The following is a 19,001-nucleotide window of genomic DNA, read 5'->3' on the forward strand; positions in this document are numbered from 1 at the left end:
AATCTTAAATTTGTTTAAGAGGCAATGGAGTGTGTAAAGTGACTTGCCCAAGGTCACAAGGAGCAGCAATGGCTTCCTTGGTTTCCAGCCATGTGCAATAACGACTAGGCTATTCCTCCACTTACTGCACAAATGGTGTATCCCCGACGGCTTTGAAAGTTTAAGGGAAAATCATATTTCTACTACTGCTGCTTGTTTCTATAGCGGTACTAGAGTTAGGCAGACTGTACATATATAGACACGAGACAGTCTCTACTCTGTATAACTTACAGTCTGGCGGAGACAAAGATGTCTAGTAGGGAAAATATATTAGGTAAGCACGCAGCAACTCCACATATTTGCTCCACTCCAAGCCAAGCTAACAAAAACCTTGCCGAGCTGCCGACTACTAACACTTTGAGTGAAGGAGAATGAAGTTCCGGAATCCGGTCGTGCCTTCCGCCCCCGGATGTGACGTCGAGAAGCGCAGGGGCGGCTCTTTGGGTGGCCACCGGAAGTCAAGAGGCGGTGACGTTGAGAGTGAGAGGATCCCCGTGGCAGCGGGTCTTTTCCGGCACGCGAGAGGGGAGCCGGTACAGCCATGGCGCTCTCTCTCACCATTAACGCCCTCAGTCCGCCTCTGGGTAAGGGATTGCCGGGCAGGACAAGGGGAGGGAAGAAGTGGGCGGAGAATTTCGGTCTCCTCCATTACCAGCTCCGGTTACACAGAGCTTGCATCATGCTGTTCGGTGCTGGGCTGGGAGGTGCTCCTGGCATGTGCCTGAAATGCCCCGGGCCCTTGGACCCTGCTTGGCTAGGGGAAGCAGGGAATGAATGAAATCGCAACTTTGTCCTCAGGCAGCTCTCTGGGGCCCGCCGTGGTCAGCAGTACTGGCCTGCCGCGCGTCCATGTTAGTACCTATAAGCCGCCTTCCGCGCGGAGGAGGGGGGTGAATTTTACCTCCAGGCGATATCTGTATCTGTGATCGGTTTTACTTTATCATGGTTTCTTCCATCTTAGCAATTGTCTGTCGGAGAGCACCATCTGGAATAAAATAATGTGGCTACTGTTAGAAATAAAATGGGATCAGTTTGTAACTTGCTTAGTATCGACTTCTTTCCAAGCAGTGCGAGGGACAGCGTTTATTAAAATAGTCATAGCTTGGCTATATTAAAAACTCTTGCATCTTTTCATTTTTTTTCCAGTTTTCTTTAAGAATAGTATTAAAATGATTATCTATTGATTTTGTCGGATGCACCATTCATTTAAAGACTCTGAAGGTTGTAAATGGGCTTATATATTATGTTCCCCACCCCTTCCCCCAAAAACTAAAAGAAAAGGCGTGCAAATTTTTAGATTCATTTCGTCGTTAAACTGTCCATGGTACTTTAAAAGCATGCAAACGTGTGATCTTATTTTGTTTCGTTTGAATGTTGATTTTGATGCTGTTATACTATTTTGGAGTAAGGCGTGCCCTCAGAAGCGAGTCTCTAATGAAGCTTTGACAGCAGCGTGTTCACAAATTTATGACTGGAAATAGCTGAGGCTGAGCTATGCGGACTAGCTAATTCTTAAGACATATTGACCAAATGGATTAGAAATAATTCTCATTTTCTCTGCACATAATAGTTAAGTTTTTACAATCGAATTTTTTTAACTTAAAGTTCTCTATATATTTTGCAGTACTATTTAATAATTGAAAAGTGAATTTGTAGTCTAAAAAAAAAAGTAATTTTTATTGGACTAAATACATGTTTTTGTTTACTTTCGAGAGCTAATTCTTTCTTCCTCATGTCAGAATAGAATAAGCAAAAGATATTACCAGAAAAATACAAGGCATTCAAATGATATTGTAAGTGGGGTTGATGGGTGATCAGAAGGTGACAGGTAATAGTTTTATGTCTCATGAGTTAAAAAACTTAGGTTTTTGAATTTTCTTATTAGTTCCAAAGTGTCTGATCACTTTAATTTCAAAAGTCTATATGCCTGGATTGTTTTACAATTTCCTTTAATTATCCTGATCGTAAGGTCATTGATGCAGTGGTTTGTTCTGAAAAGTGCTCCACCATAGCGGTGTTATCTTGGTTTTCTCTGTGGTGATTGATTTTTGGTGTCTGGTGAATTAAATTCTGTCTTGTCTCAATGTTGTATGCTTCTTAACATTTACTGTATTGACTATATAAACTACATTAGAGGAGGAGCACAAATAAGATCTCTTTTATGTTGAATGTTTGTTTTTCTCCAATGGGTGACTGTGCAGTCCTGAGATCTACTGGCATAGTTTACAGCATGGTACATTTCAGGGTTAAGTAACATTTTCTTCTTTCTGAATTTGTTAGAAGCTTGCTTTTTACTATTTTTTGCTTCAGAATAGATGGTTACCAGATGGCCATTACCGGAGGAGCAGGGAATATTTCTTTCAGTGACATCCTCCAGGAGTAGTGGCTGTAGTTCTTTTATGACTTTGTAGTTTTTCCAGCACAGGGTTGTTTATAATTTCATGGGGTTCTTGCTCTCATTTTCCTTTCTTTGTAGCGCAGTAGGTTTGTCCTGGGTATTTTCATTGAACAAGCGTTCTTCCTGGAGATGGTTTTGGAGTTGTAGCCTTTTATTTTTGTTTGAAGGATTCAGTCAGGACTTTGAGGTGTACATCTCTGTCTTTTGGGTAATACTGCTTTGTAATGTGAAGGATAGAAGCTGGAACCATTCTGTTCCCCTGTATATGGATGTTTGTAGATAACATTGTTGATAGACCACTAATATCCAAAAAGTTAATGCTTTCTGTGTAGTCCGTTTTGAATCTTATTGATGAATGGGGGTGCATTAAAAGAGTTGTGAAATTCTGAGTCTCTTTCTCCCTCAGTCCAAATAAAAAAAAGGTCATCGATATATCGGTAATATGTGAAAGGCTAGTCTGACCTTTATTCAAGAATGTCTCTTCCAGTTCTGTCATGAAAACGTTGGCATACTGATCTGCAGCCTGGTGCTGTTGACTGATCTCTTCAATTAGTGAACTAAAATCTGATGATTAACGGTGATGAGTTTGAGTAGTAACGCAATGTGGTGTACACACAAGTCATTGCTAGGATCAGAGCAGAGTGCTTTCCGGAGGATTGGCGTTCAGCCCCTGAACAGCATTTAGATTGCCAGTAAAATAAACCTTTTTGCTTGTGCAGCATTGATTTTTTTTTTCTCCCAAGACAAGGCTTCTGCTTGACTATATTATTGGTAAAGTTGCCCCCAGTGCAAGAAGAATTACATTTCCAAGGAAGACGACTAAATCGTACAAGGCAAAATATGAGCCTACTACAGTTAACTTTAAAGTTGTGAAAGACTTTGAGATGAGAAACCTGCGTGTGAGTGTAAATGATATAGCAGTATCTCTGTAGAAATCAGTGGTTATGTTCTATATTATATGGCTCAGTCCAAAATTATGTTCTCTTTTTATATTGACACTGCTACAGGTCCTTGTACCTGTCCTATGCATCCTTGAATTTCAATCCTGATCTTTCTGGGAAGAAATTTCATCCTGCTACTCCCGAGGCCTACCCTCTTCTAGCCTCATCTCCTGATCTTAGTTCAAAAATTCCTTTCCACTTGAAAAATGTTTCTCTTGAGCATTATTAGTACTTCTCTCTTCCTCTGCCTCCCTCCAGGGTTAAGTCACCTCTGTGGTTTTGGGTTCTGCATCAGTCCTGGTACTCTCCTTTGAGCTGCATCTACTTTGAGAGCAATTTTCAGATGGTCCCTGAGTGACAGCTAACACTGCCTAGTTAGTAGACTGGCCCCTTGAATAGATCCATCTAGAGAAAGGGGGGGTCCTCCTATCTGGATGCTGCCCTCCAGATGAAGTCTAACTGGCAATTCATTTCCCACCAGATTGATAACATTGTGCATCTGCTCTCTCAAAAGGTCACACACCAAGGAAAAGTTTTACAAAGCTACAAAACTGTACAGTCAGCAGGGAGATACTGGAAAGCAGCATTAGCTACACCCTAATCCTGGGCTAGCAACAACTGCTCAGGAGCACCTGCCAAGCAGGTCGGGGCCAAATTGTATCTGGAACAGGGGAGTTGCACATAAAAAAAAAAAAACAACAACTTGTCACAGCCAAACCCGGACCAGCCTTTTATCACAACCGAAAGACTAACACAAAAAGGGTCTCTTCCTTAATTACTGACTGAAAACTACTTTGTGAGAACTGTTTCAAAAGAGGCACTCATACCTCTGGAATAATACTCTCACAGAGTCTATTTATAATAAGTGCCTAAAATAAAAAAAAAAAAAGCTTAGTCCTGAAATGGATTTATTAACCAGGGTTTCCTTTTTATACCTGCTGGATTAGTCATCAGGTATGGGATTTCCCCTTCTACAGCAACAGAGGACCCACCTCTTTTAGGATCTCTCTGACCTATAAGGGAGGTGTGGTCCTGGCCGAATCACAGTATGTTTGTTTTTTTTTCTCTCTCAGGATTCGGTCATGTGCCATCCTTCTTGCTCAAAATGGGATCATCTTTTTATGTCACCCAATCGGTTTGCTTTCCAGCTTTTAGCAGCAGAGACTCAGGGAGACAGAAGCCTGTGGTTCTTAGATGTTCATTGTATCCTTTTGAGGTGCCTAAAGGTTACAAACCCCTTAGAAAATCAGACAAGTTGTTTGTAATGTTTGATGGTCTCTGGAAAAGGGGAGGCAGTCTCCAAAGCCACCTTGATCTGGTGGATTAAGGAGACCATGGTGGTGGCCTATGTGCCCACAGGGAGGCAGGCTCCATCACTAGGAGCCCATTGCCATAGACTAGAACCCAGTCATCAAGAATTCAAAAAAAGACTGAAGACTTTTCTCTTCCAACAAGCTTTCCCAGACGCTTAATCTTACTGTGACTGACAGACTTCCTAATTACCAGGTATCCCTTAACTATGGACACTGTATCAAGTACTACTTTTAAGAATCTGCAACTGGACAATTATCTTTGAGCTCAAAAATTCACTTTATTTCATATATATATTTGGCATTGCTTATATTTATATTTATTGCTACGTTAAATAGTTATACTTCTTATATAAAATATTATATTTCTTTATTTATTACCAGTTAAAATATTATTACTTTATTTAGCACTATGTTAAATTGTCAACCAGTTATACTGTTCCATATGTTATACGGTTCCATGTAAAGCTCCGCTCTCTGTTGAGCAGTTCTTCGTTTTATGTAAACCGGAGTGATTTGTAGTCCCTACAAGAACTTCGGTATATAAAAATTAAAAATAAATAAATAAATTGCACCAGGGGGTAAGTGGCATCCTCGGGCTCCTTGGATAAGATCTGCAAGGCTGCCACCTGGTTATCCCTGCACTCTTTTACAAGGTATTACAGGTGGATGTGCAGGCCAAGGCAGATTTGGCTTTTCGGACAGGGGTCATTAAGACAGCACTGTTTTCCTCCCGCCCCAGCACGGTCTAGCAGGAAGAAAAAGTTAAATTAATATTATCTAATACATTTCTTTCCTTTAGTCCTGCTAGACCAGTCCAGAACCCATCCAGGAAAGCAGGGTCTATAGGAAACAGTATGTGGCAGAGCATGCCCTTTTGTTCCTATCTTCTTTTTTTTTTTTTGCTCATACTCATCTTACCTCTTGATTCACTCAGTTACTGTCAGTACCCTGTGCTATTTAATTTCAAGTTAGGGGGATTTCTAGTGGTCAAGTGCTTTGGCAGTAGGCTACTGGGATTGGGCCAGGACCGCACCTCCCTAACAGTCCAGAGAGAGGTCATAAAATAGGTGTGTCCTCTGTCTTCATCAGTGGTGGAGAAGGAAATTCCATATATGTGGATTGGACTAGCAGGTGTTATGCGCCAAACACGCTTATGATGCTTCTCCATGGATACAAGAACAATTAGATTTTGTAGAAAGTATCATTTTTTATTGAGCAATCTAAGTATTCTTGGGAGAAGCTGGATGCCATTTCTCTGACCAACTGATCACCAGCATCTCGTCATATACATGAATTGATCCTTCTTTTATAGGTAAAATACAATACAGTACTAGGTCAGAAATTCTGAAGTTGGGTGACCAGCTGGAGTATCATTTACATAGGTTGTCATGTCAACAGCATGATAGAGTATCCCTACATTACCCTGACCAGTTCTCCAAGTTGGGGCCCACTTACCATCACTCTTTAGATAATCCTTTGTTCTTCTAAAATCTTGCTCTTCAGGGCAATCTTCTTATCTTAGGCTGTGTTTACAGATACCCCTGTTACCGATGCCCCTGTAACCAACATTCTCGCTTGAGGTTCCAACCGTTGCCTTCTGCTCTTGTGACCCTATGGTTAGGCATCACAAATTGTTACCAGCTTCAAATGCTGTCCATGTTTCCTGGGAGTTCCTCCAGGTCAGATTCAGTAGGGAATTTAAAGTTCACATAGCCAGAAAGGCTAAGTTAGCAGAGGATTCTGGGTCAGTTGCCTACTCCAGCTCAGGCACACATATCACATGACTTGAGGAAAGAAAATTATCAGGTAAGAATAACCTTAGCATAAGGGTGGGTAAATTTTATTTTTAACCTGGGTCGCATTACTGGCTCTCTTCTGTACCCAGGTGCTTGGAGGGGGTCCCTCCCTAGGAGTTTCTCGACTGGGGAAGAGTGCTTCCCTCGAAAGCAGAATAAATACCCAAAGGCGCAGAGAGGACCAAATCAGCATCAACAGTGGCAAGAATAGCCCAAGACACAGATGGAATCTTTCTGCTAGCATTTCTGCAGCCTGACGTCTTCCTAGAGTGGACATAGAAACAGCATAATGGGAGCATATGTAAAGCTGCAGTTGCAAAGCTGTCTTTTATGACTCTATTAATGGTGTCCTTCCATGTGTTTTGAGAATAAGTAGACAGATAGTCCTTCAGAGTTTTAGTGCATACCCAAGTAGCTCTTCTCTTCCCTTCCTTTTGCCCAACATGTTCATAAATGTGCAATATGTGAGCCTTATTTTCGTAAAATTCATACAATATATGGATTCCTAAGAGAGAGATGTTGGTCTTCAGAGAAATTGATTCTTAGCAAATAACCTGAACTGTATAGTCTCCTAAAGTGTCCAAGGAGGCCAACTGCATGATGGAGATGGCACGGGGACAGTACATTTCAAAACATTTCTGTTGCCTGTGGAATTGGCCTGTTCTAAAATTGTGGGGTCCTTCCCCCCCCCCCCCCCCCCCCCCCCCCCCCCGCCAAGATATTCAGGTAAATGTAATGTACAGCTGTGACCAGGAGGAGCAGAGTTCATGATTAGCACATTTCTGTCTTTTAATTTTCACCTTTGTTCTGTCATTCACAGGAGCCTTGCTGACTGTTGAGCACCTGAAAGACAATGTCAAAATTTCAGTGGAAGAAGGCAAGGAGAACATACTTCGAGTACCTGAGTAAGTGACTTTTTTGTACCTTTGGCCTTCCCTTTGGCCTCTCAATAGACTGCCGTTTTTAAATTTCAATTCTAATAATAGCCTGACATAGAGGACCAGTTTGAATATCTTATTGCTCTGCTTTTCCAGTTCCGCACAAGTTCAGAGGGAGGTGTTTGTTATGGACTTGTGGCATTAGGTAATATAACAGGCAGAATGGCTGCAAGGCTTTCCCTGATGGAGGGCTAGGGGAAGGAAATAAAAAGCATGCTTAGGCTGCGTAATGAGGGTTTCACACAAGTGAATCTGGGGTTTTACATCTGCTTCTTTGCCTTCCTCAGTACTTGTGCCCCTTTATTGAGAGAGAGAGTGGAGATTTTGTAACTGAATTGCGGTAATATGCTTGGTAAAAGGAGCACTTTCCTTCCATGGGCAGTATTTCTTTGTTAGATGATGAAAATGAAGCCTCATGGTGCATTGCTGACAGATCTCAGAATTGTAAAAATTGGCTGAGTTCTGTACGCCTTGCTGCAGAGTCTGTCCTAAGGGTGCCACAGGAGGCTTCTGCTTACTACTGAACTGCAAAATGTAAATCCAAGGACAAGAACAATCCTGGCTCATCCTCTGCTTGTGATTTTATAAACGGCTATCGTTCCTCCTCTCCAAACTGAAAAGCTCTAACTTGTTAGTCCTTACTTTAAGAGATCTATCCTGTCCCCGTTTATTTTTGCTGTCCTTGGTATGGTTTCTCATTCTGCTCTAGCTTTTTAGAGATGAATCATCAGAACATATACTTAGTACTCAAGATGTAATTGCCCCATAGACTTATTCTTTTTTAAATAATTCCTAACATTCTAACTATATTCTTTGACCAAGCTGAGGATTTCAGTGTATTGTTCATAGTAGCAATAAGGTCCTTTTCCTGCATGTTAACTCCTATTAATACATAGCCAGTATTGTGCGCACATAATTAGCATTATTTTTGCACTTGTGCATCAGTTTGCACTTGTCCGCGTTGTTTCCTCTGCCATTTAGATTTCCAGTTCCCTAGTCTGGCAAGGTCCTCCTGCAATTCCTCAGTTTATTTGTGTTTTAAATAATTTAGTGTCATCTACAGATTTGATAATGTCGCTCCCTTTTCCAGATCATTAATGAATAAGTTAAACACTAGTCCCAGTTCAGATCCCTGGGCACTCTACTGTTTCTATTGGGAAAACTGACCATTTAATCTTAGACTTTGTTTCCTATCTTTTAACCAGTTATCAGTCCATAATAGGCCATTGCCTCCTAGCCTGTGAGCTTTTAATTTCCTGAGGAATCTGTCATGTGGGACTTCGTCAAATGCCTTCTGAAAATCCATATGGACTATATCTACCATCTCACCCGTAGCCACATGTTTACTTGCACTCTCAAAGAATTCTAATAGGGAAAGTCATACCTTACTAATCTTTCTAAATCCATGCTGGCATTTCCCCTTTAAGCCATGTTCATCCATATACCCAGTAATTTTATTTTTAACAATAGCTTCCACCATTTTACTGGTACTAAATACAGGCTCATTGGTCTATACTTTCCTGGGTCATCCCTAAAGCCCTTTTAAAAGATTTCTGTTACTTTGGCTATCCCTCAGTTTTCAGGTAATGTAATGTATTTTTGATACATTGCAATCCTGCTACTGGTAATATGTAATTTCATATTTTTAATTCCTTCAGAATACTGGGGTAAATACCATCAAGTCCTGGTGATCTATTACTAAGCAGTTTTTCAGTTTGCTCTAGTATCTCTTCCAGATTCACAATGACTTACATAAAAACATAAGATATGTCATACCAGGTCCAACCAGGGGTCCATTAAGCCCAACAGTGTCCAGTCCAAGTTGCAAGTACCCAAACATTAAATAAATCCCATGCTACTAATGTTGCAAGAAACAGTGGCTATTCCCTATTGATTCTCCTCCAGGAACTTATCCAAACCTTTTTTTTTTTTTAAACCCAGCTACACTAACTGCCTTAACCACATCCTTTGATGATGAATTCTAGAGCTTAACTGTGCTTTTCAGTGAAAAAGAATGTTCTCTGATTTTTGTTTTAAATGTGCTACTTGCTAACTGCATGGTGTCTCCTTGTTCCTTGTATTACCTGAAAGAGTAAATAACCAATTTATATTTAGCCATTCATGTCCTCTCATGATTTTAAACACCTCTATCATATCCCCCCTCAGCCGTCTCTTCCTCAAGCTGAGCAGTCCTAACCTTTTTAGCGTTTCCTCATAGGGGAGCCGTTCCATGCCCTTTATCTTTTTGATTACCCTATTGTGTACTTTGTTTCAGTTCCTCTGAGTCATCACCTACAAAGTGCTTCTGCTGGGACTATCTGCCTTGCATCTTCTGCAGTATCAGCATCTCACATTTGCATGCTCTTCTTTTGGGTTGCTATCATATGTCTTCTACTTTCCTTTGGGATGGCAGCCTGCAGAAGCCCCCAATTTTCTGTGGCAGATTTTTCTAGGTTCTGTGGGGAGAACTAGAAGATTTTTGAAAATTCTGCAACAGTTGTTTGGCAAACATCTCTCATTATGCAAAAAAGTATTTTTTTTTAAATTGTTTATAAATGTCATTTAAACTATACACACACAAAATTTACTGGGTGCAAATGTCAGCTGTAATAAAATACAAACATAAAAATTACAAAGTCAGCAGTGCAACCATCCTTATATTTGAATGAGAAAGTCTTCATCTTTCTGAGTATATCAGCTGTACACATGACGCTGCATTCAGCATCAGCAGAGTTTGTCACGCTATTAATTGAAATGAATGTCATCTCTGGCTGCGGGACAGGAGCAGCTGCAGACTTCCAAAATACACCCAGGTCTTTGTCAGCTGGTGTATGGTTGGCTACATACGGAGACGGGAGAACCTTCTAAAGGGACAGAACGCTATCCCGGAATTATATCAAAATTGTCTTTTGTTTGACTTTAAAAAAAAAAAAAATCATCTTTGAAGCATCAACCACTTTGCTATGCCCTCTTCCTCCTTGCTTGTGCCCCTCCTTATCCCTTCAGTGCGAGGGACTGGATAAGGGAGCAGAGTGACTTGGATCCTGTAGGCCTCAGCCTCGCCCAGTCCTGCTTTTCTAGCCAAGGCTATTGAATTGGCCTTGCAGGCACTGTTGTTTCCTTCAGACAATTTAATTAGCATATGGGAGTTTTAAGTTTGATTATGTGTCGAATTGTAAGTTATGCGGCAACAGGCTGATTATGACGTTTCTCCTTGGGTGTGAGGGTTTGCCCCCCCCCCCCCCCCCCCCCCCCCCGTGGGAACCTAGGAACATAGCGTGGGCATACATAGGTCTGCAGCAACTTGGCTGCCGCCTCCTCACTTGCTATCTTTGTGCCTTTTATCTTGTCCTTAGCATTATAAAACGATTCTTCTCCCCCATTTTTCTTAGTTTTGCCTATTCTGTTCTTTTCTGGTATATTCACCTTCCAGTCCTTGTTATCACTGAGCCGTGATTCACATCATTACCCTCTTCCAACATGGTTTCCAGCTCAGTGATTTTGTTAAGACTACAAAAATCACTTGTGCATGACTTTCCAAGTTTTTCTGCCTCCCTTTTGCTCTCCCTGATTCAGGGTTTCAGTCTGATATTTGAAGGTGCTGGAATTGAGCAAAAGGCTATTTTAGAAAACATCAGCAAGAAAGTGCCCTGCATTTTGTTGATCAGTATGATTGCTAGCTGGGTTTATTTTGATTTGCTCTTGCCCTTCGATGTAGCTCTGTGTTGAATAGGGAAGGTAACGATTGTTTGACAGAAACTCCACAGTGCAGCGGTTTATGCTGGAGGTTTGAGATGGAATTTGCAGTGCTGATGCTAAAGCAGGAAGCGGCACCTGCAGTTAGACCTGAACCCTATTGCTGTCTGTGGCGTAGAGGAATCATATTGAGTCTGAGATTAACACGCTCATTCAGGAGGGTAAGATATAAACAAACGGGTGGTGAAGAAAACTGTTGAAGGAGAAATATAAAAAGAATTGGCTTCCAGAGTAAAAAGAGAGCCACCAGATTTGTGACTGAAAAAAAAAAATCTGCTACAACTGTTTGGGAAGCACCAGGAGGGGGAAAATGTAATGTCTAGACACACATAACATATGCCTCTAGCAACTCCATGCAAACCTGTATGTTTTACTATCCTAATTTTACAACCTGAGGTGATCTCCTGAGAACCATCAGAATCAAACCAAAACTGCTATATCATAGTGCAGATCTTTCAATTTTTCTGAATTTAGGATAAACAGTACAGAAACCTTGGCACAACTTTTTAAGTGTTTATGTTCTCATCAGCTTGGCTGAGACTTGAACAGTGAGGCATTGTAGAATTCATGGAAGCTCCTGAGGAGAATGTCCAGTTCAGACTAGAAACTAAAAGTCATGCAGAGGGAGAAACAATTACATCAGAAATGTTCTTTTCACCAGTTCTGATTTGGTTAGCCATTTGTAATAGAAACTTGAGTGTAACTTAAAGCATCATATAGCATTTTTGGATTTTCTGGTTATTAACATCACTGGTGGCTTTGTAACTACACTTTTTCCATAAACCTACAGATTGTAATAGCCTATTGAAATTTGACAGTGCTTACCCAAGGAGTCTCAAAGCAAGTCCTCCGGTTAGTTCCTTACGTTGAAACAACTTTTCATCACAGGAAGACTTTTTGATGCAGACACACAGCATGCGAGAGTGTTGTGTTTTGGTTTTTTTTTAGATAGGGCATATCCTAGAGCATTTGCTAGGAAAGCATTTCTATGGGCAAAATACTGCCATTGAGATTGGCTCTTTATATCACTTCCACCAGTTGAGGACACCAAATAGACTTGTATCTTGCCTTCCTGTTTGTACCCCAGAGCATTCCAGATAAGTGGGTTTATGTATCCCTACCAGCAGATGGAGGCAGAGAACAAAAACCTTGAGGCACTGCTATATATCAGAGAGTGCCGCCTGCAGTCCCTCAGTATTTCTGTCTTTGGATAATTACGTGGGCAATAGCAAATGAAGTTTCAATACAAGCCACTTACCTCCCAGGTTTAGACAACGTCACGGCAGATCGCCCCAGCAGAAATTTTCATCCACATGAATGGACTTTAAATTGAGAAGTAGCAACCAGAATCTTTCAACGCTGGGGCAACCTGATAATAGATCTCTTTGCCACAGAGAACAACTGTCAAACGCAAACATTTTGCTCCATTTACCCGCACAAACTTCGTCATGCTCCTGATGCCTTTCTCATCCCATGGACGGGGGCTTGCTCTACGCTTACCCTCCCATTCTGCTAATATCAAGGATGATTCAAAAATGCATCCGAGATACAGCAGATATGATCCTCATAGCTCCAGCATGGCCAAGGCAGCCGTGTTATTTGTATCTCATGAGACTATCCATTCGCCCACCAGTTCCACTGGAGAACCATCCATGTCTGACTCAGAAAGGGGGATCCCTCCTTCATCCAATACATCATTCCCTCCACCTGACAGCTTGGAGGTTGAAAGGCAATTATTAAACCACCTAGGACTGCCATCTCAACTTGAAGACATTCTCATTGCATCCAGGAAACCTTCAACCAGGCATAACTATGCAGGAAAGTGGCATTGTTACAGAGTGGTGCAAACCGCGTAGACTAGACCCTTTCTCATCAACAGTCACACAACTCCTAGAGTATCTCTATACTCTCTACCTTGCTGGTTTAGCGTTTGCTTCACTTTGTGTGCACGTTAGCGCTATTGCAGCTTTCCACCACTCTCATAATGGACTTCCCATTTCCAAACATCCTTTAATCTCCAGATTCATGCGAGGCATGTTGTGTCTAAGGCCACCGGTGTCAAAGCAACCTATACCATGGCATTTCAGTATTGTTCTTGAACAACTAATGCTGCCTCTTTTGAACCATTAGATTCATGCCACATAAAATACCTAACATAGAAAACTGTATTCCTAGTGGCTGTCACATCAGCACGGAGAGTAAATGAGCTACAAGCCTTGGTTCACTATTTCCCTTATTTAGAATTTTACCATAATGAAGTCACTCTTCGGCCTCATCCTACTTTTCTTCCTAAGGTAGTATCGGCTTTTCGCATAAACCAGTCAATTACACTGCCAATCTTCAAACCTAAACCTCATCATAATGACTGGGACAGACTTCTACATTCTTTAGACTGTAAAAGAGCTTTAACTTATTACAGACAAAGGACCCAATCTCAATGCAGACCATCTCAACTGTTCCTCTCCTTTAACCCTAATAATCCAAGTCAGCCTGTCTCCAAGAGAACCATTGCTAGTTGGTTGTCCCAATGCATTCAATTCTGCTACAATAAACGTTCTCTTACTTTGAACGACAACCCAAAGCACACCAGATATGCGCAACAGCAGCATCTGTTGCATGTTTGAGAGAGGTTCCACTGCTGGACATCTGCAAAGCGGCAACTTGGTCTTCTCTTCATGCCTTCACATCTCACTACTGTATTGAACAGCAAGCATCTTCCGATGCAGCTCTGGGTTCGGCAGTTCTGTGAATCCTAAATAATGAATAAGACTGTCTACCTTTTTTGAAGGGTAGTGTCCTCAATGCATAAAACATATTATATGGACACAACCGGGAGCTTGGGACTGCCAGACAGCATGGCTAATTCAGCCCTGCTATCGACGGGAAAAAGCAAGTTTGCTTACCGTAAACGGTGTTTCCGTAGATAGGATGAATTAGCCATGCGATCCCTTCCCACCTCCCTACAGATTCTACCAAAACTTTTTCCACGTACATCTCGCTTGGCTGCAAGAGACTGAGGTAACAAGGCAATCGCGTGAGAAGCTCACCGTGCAGCCGTACAGAGTTCAAAACTCTGTACTAACTGAGAAAAACTCCGCCTACTGACCAGTCGCGACACGCTCTCAGACAGCATGGCTAATTCATCTTGCTATCTACGGAAGTACTGTAAGCAAACTTGCTTTTCGCTGCGAGGCAGCCGTATGGTAGGCCTCATGGCGCCTGCCTTTCAGCGTGCCAAAGCCTGTCTCCTGACATTGGATCTGATTTTCCCCCTGGAATTTCATTTCGTGACCCCCTAGTCCCGTTTGGGACTTGCTCCGTTTGCTGTGTGTTCATGAACACAGACTCAGTTTTTATTTTGTCTCTGAGTGGTGCGGTTGGATTGCGCTCCACCTCTTTTCCAGATCCACGGTGTAGTGTATATTGTCTTGTGGTGGGAGAGGTTGAGCGTGTATTGAGGGTCAGTGTCTTGTCGCCCCAGTGGTTGCTTTCTGCCTTGAGCATGGTCATGCTTTTCGGGATCTGAGTGAGCTGTTTCATCCTCAGGATGATGCTTCCTGGGTGGTGTGGTGGCAGTCTTGCCGTACACTGTTGTGTGTGTGTGTGATTTTGGCACTGAAGCTCAAGCGGGTTTGAATTTAGATTTGGAGTTGTCTTGCTTTGTGTTACGTATTTCGAATGGGATGGGTTTTTGTATTTTGAAAATGTACGTTCTGTACAGGTGTGTGTGACAGACTTGTTGATTTTTGTATGCAGATGAAATTTGGTACAGTATCTCAAATTCTTGCTGTTTTTTTATTTTAACAATATTATGCATGTGCTAAGTTTAATATTTTGATATTGCAGTATAGAAAATACTATAAATAAATTCATTTATACTGAATGTTTTTCTGTTTTTATTTGATGTTTTTGTCACGTGATGTATTTTTGTATGTATGGTTTGGAACCAGGCCTGAACTTTGGAGAACCCAACATTTTTTTAAATATACAACTCATTTCTTTTTTTATGTTTATCTTCTCTGCCTCTCTTTAAAAGGCTTATCAGTTGGTTAGGTGGTCACTGTCATGTCTCTGTGGCTTCAAACAGTGGAAGGCACGCTGTGCAGTGACAATATGCGCTGTCAGACATGCGTGTACACTCGCATACAGGCAGAGGCCCCCACACATCAGCCCAGTGTTGACAGGAATGGGTTTATATATAGGCAGAGGGGGGAGCGGTCCAACTCCCACCCCAAAGTTGTCAGCAGTATGGGAGATTGTAAAGGAGAGGGGACGAGGGACCCCCCCCCCCCCCCCCAATTGTCCTATATTTCCTCATCTCTCTCTCCTGACCCCCTACCTCTGAATGCTGCTATGACTCTGCTTTGAGAAGTCACAGCACTGCAATTCTAAAAAGAACATCCAGTGCGGAGCTGCTACACACTCAAGGCCCTGAGGCACCCTGCCTCCTTCTCCCTTACAGGCTTCCTATTACTATGGCAATCTGTGTGAGAGGCAGGGCTGCACCATGTCTTTGATAGTATGACCGGCAGCAAGAGGTCCCATGCTAGAATTTCTTTCTAGAGTTGTATTGCTGGAGCTGGGCACTGCTGTGACTCTGAGGCAGGCCAGGATAGAAGCATGGGAGCAGTGGCAAATTTATTTATTTATAACTTTTCTATACCGAAGTTCAAATAACAGAGTTAATTATCACTCCGGTTTACACTGCAACCATAAAACAGTGACAAAGTTGTCTTACATAGAACAGGGGGAGAGAAAAACTTGGATACAGCTTAAGCATGGGGAGTAACGTGTCAAAACTGGTAAGAACTGATAAGAGTTGGCTTTTTGGGGTAACAAGGTATTCCGAGGGAGGGGGTATCTCTGGCGCCTATCAGCATGTGGTGCCGGAAGCAGTTAAATATGTTGCCTATGCCTATATCGGGGTCTGAATGACGAGTAATGTTCACTATTCCTCTACATTCAGTCAGGCCGGTCCATCCACTAGTGAATTATGCATACCAACCAGCAGATGGAGACAGACCAAAGGCACCTTACTGACATCAGCCTGCCAGTAATCTCAGTCTCCAGCGCCATTTTCAATATCACACGCTCCCGTTTGGGCTGGCCACAGCCCCAAGGACCTTCTCCAAGGTTATGGATTCTACAGAAATTGAATTGGTCACACATGCACAAAATTTAGGAATAATAATTGATAGTGATATGAATTTGAAAAAATATATGGTTAAAAAAAAAGAGATGGATATAACAAACTTTTTTTAATCTTAAGATGCCTAAAACCATTGCTCATTTGACAACTTTCGAACAGTCCTTCAGTCTCTTATCTTTTCAAACTTAGGTCTTGCATTATGCGCATTAAGACCACTGCAGCTTCTAAGAACACTACTGCTAGGGTTTCAACTGGATGCAGGAAGTTAGATCATATTATGCCAACATTGGCTACTAGTAAAATTTAGAATTGATTTTAAAATGTTATTTCTTTTACATAAATATGTTAATGGTGAGAAAACTAAGTGGCTAAATATGGCGATCCATCTCTATATACTCCAAAGAAATCTAAGATCAGCTGGCAATTGAAGTTAGGGAGAGAGTAATCTCAATCACAGAACCTAAATTATGGAACTTATTACCAATAGATCTGAGAATTCAACCAGATTTTGATTTTTAAAAAGAACTTAAAAACGGGAGTATTAAAGCTTTTTAGATTGTGGAATAACTAAAGCTTGTGGTGTGAATTCATTTCTAATCCAGGGTATCAGGCATGTCTTATTTGTAATTTTATTTTTGTTTTTATTTTTTAAACCTATTTTGTTATAATCATATTTTATTAGTTTTATTTTATTGTACTTTTGATTTTATTTTATTGATTTGTTTGTTAGTGTCATGATTGTATATAAAAGCTTTAAATAAATGTTGGTAGTGGCGGCAGCTCTGTGCAGAGAAATATTTTGGTGCATCCATACCTGGGCGATTGACTAATCTGTGCAAAATTGTTCCAAGAAAGCAAAGTGGCCACCGTGGTTCATTTGCAACAGGAATTAGATTGGGTGGTCAATCTAGTAAAGAGCAGTGTGCATCCATTGCAGAATTTGGTGTACCTTAGGGCACAGTCCCATATGGAGGCCAGCTGAGCATTCCTACTGGAGCAACACATCCTGAAGTTGGAGTCTCAGGTTCAGGTACTTTGGGTGGTAAGGAGCCCTATGGTTTGGAGTTACCTTCAGATTCTGGGTTCCATGGTGGCAACCTTGGATGTGGTTCTGTGGTTGAGGGCTTGCATGTGTCTACTGCAAAAGACCTTACTGTTTGTTGGAACCCTCTGACTCAGGAATACAGGATGCATCTGCCTCTCTCGCGGGAGGCCATGAGGACCTTGCGGTGGTGGTTGGACAGGAGTCATCTGGCCAGGGGGGAATTAGTATCCCTACCTGGACAGTGGTTACTACAGATGCTACCCTGAAGGGCTGGGGAGCCCATTGTCAGGACTTCATAAGAATTGCCATACTGGGCCAAGTCAAGGGTCGTCCAAGCCCATTATCATGTTTCCAACCATGGCAATCCAAGTCATAAGTACCTGTTTTAATTTGTTTTAAATGGGCTACTTGCTAACTTTATGAAGTGCCCCCTAATCCTTCTATTATCTGAGAGTAAATAACAGATTTACATGAACCTGTTCAAGGGCTTTCATGATTTTGTAGACCTCTCATATCCTCCCTCAGTCATCACTTCTCCAAACTGAACAGTCCTAACTTCCTTAGCCTTTCCTCATAGGGCAGCTGTTCCGTACTACTTTTCATTTTGGTAGCCCTTCTCTATACTTTCTCCAGTGCAGATGTATCCTTTTTGAGATGCGGCGAACAGAATTGTACACAGTATTCAAGGTGCGATCTCACCATGGAGCAATACAGAGGCATTATGACATCCATCGTTTTATTTGTCATTCCCTTCCTAATGATCCTAACATCTTATTTTCTTTTATGATTGCCACAGCCAACAATTTCAGTGTATTATCCAATATGACGCTTAGCTCTTTCCTGGATGGTAACTCCTAATGTGGAACCTAATATTACGTAACTACAGCAAGGGTTATTTTTCTCTATATGCATCCCGTTAAATTTCATCTGCCATTTGGAATCCCAGTCTTCCAGTCTCGCAAGTTCCTCCTGCAATTTATCATACTCCACTTGAGATTTAACAACTCTGCATAATTTTGTGTCATCCGCAAATTTGATCACCTCACTCATCATACCCCTTTCCACATTATTTATATATATATATATATATATAAAAAAGCACTGATCCAAGTACAGATCCCTGAGGTACTCCACTGTTTTAACTTTTTTCCACCTTGAAACAGGCCATTTAATCCTACTGTTTCCTGTCTTTTAACCAGCTTGGAATCCACAAAAGGACATTGCCTCCTATTCCATGACTTTAGTTTTCTTAGAAGCCTCTCATATGGGTCTTTGTTGAACGCTTTCAGAAAATCCAAATACACCATATCTACCGGTTTGCCTTTATCCATGTGTTTATTTACCCCTTCAAAAGCATGTAGGAGATTTGTGAGGCAAGCCTTCCCATGCTGACTGTGTCCCATTAAACCATTTCTATCTAAATGTTTTGTGATTTTTATTCTTTATAACAGTTTCCATGTCTTTTCCCGGCACTGAAGTCAGGCTCACTGGTCTATAGTTTCTCGGATCACCCCTGGAGCCCTTCTTAAATATCGGTTATTGGCCATCTTCCAATCTTCAGGTGCAACGGATGATTTTAATGATAGGTTACAAATTAATTGAAATAGTTCTGAAATTTCTTTTTTT

At 41.5% G+C, this 19,001-nt stretch overlaps 1 protein-coding gene across 4 annotated transcripts in view; it reads left to right on the forward strand.

Annotated features, from left to right (window-relative positions):
• The first annotated feature begins 469 nt into the window (after positions 1 to 469).
• Positions 470 to 19,001, forward strand: part of EPRS (glutamyl-prolyl-tRNA synthetase) — a 250,216-nt gene continuing 231,684 nt past the window's right edge. For all 4 annotated transcript variants that reach the window (XM_029593176.1, XM_029593177.1, XM_029593178.1 and 1 more), the window contains exons 1-2: positions 470 to 623; positions 7,308 to 7,392. In XM_029593176.1, the coding sequence (XP_029449036.1) occupies positions 581 to 623; positions 7,308 to 7,392 (128 nt within the window). In that variant the 5' untranslated portion in view covers positions 470 to 580. The remainder of the gene's footprint in view (positions 624 to 7,307; positions 7,393 to 19,001) is intronic.

Source organism: Rhinatrema bivittatum, chromosome 3, assembly GCF_901001135.1.
Source record: "Rhinatrema bivittatum chromosome 3, aRhiBiv1.1, whole genome shotgun sequence".
NCBI classification, from domain to species: Eukaryota; Metazoa; Chordata; class Amphibia; order Gymnophiona; family Rhinatrematidae; genus Rhinatrema; species Rhinatrema bivittatum.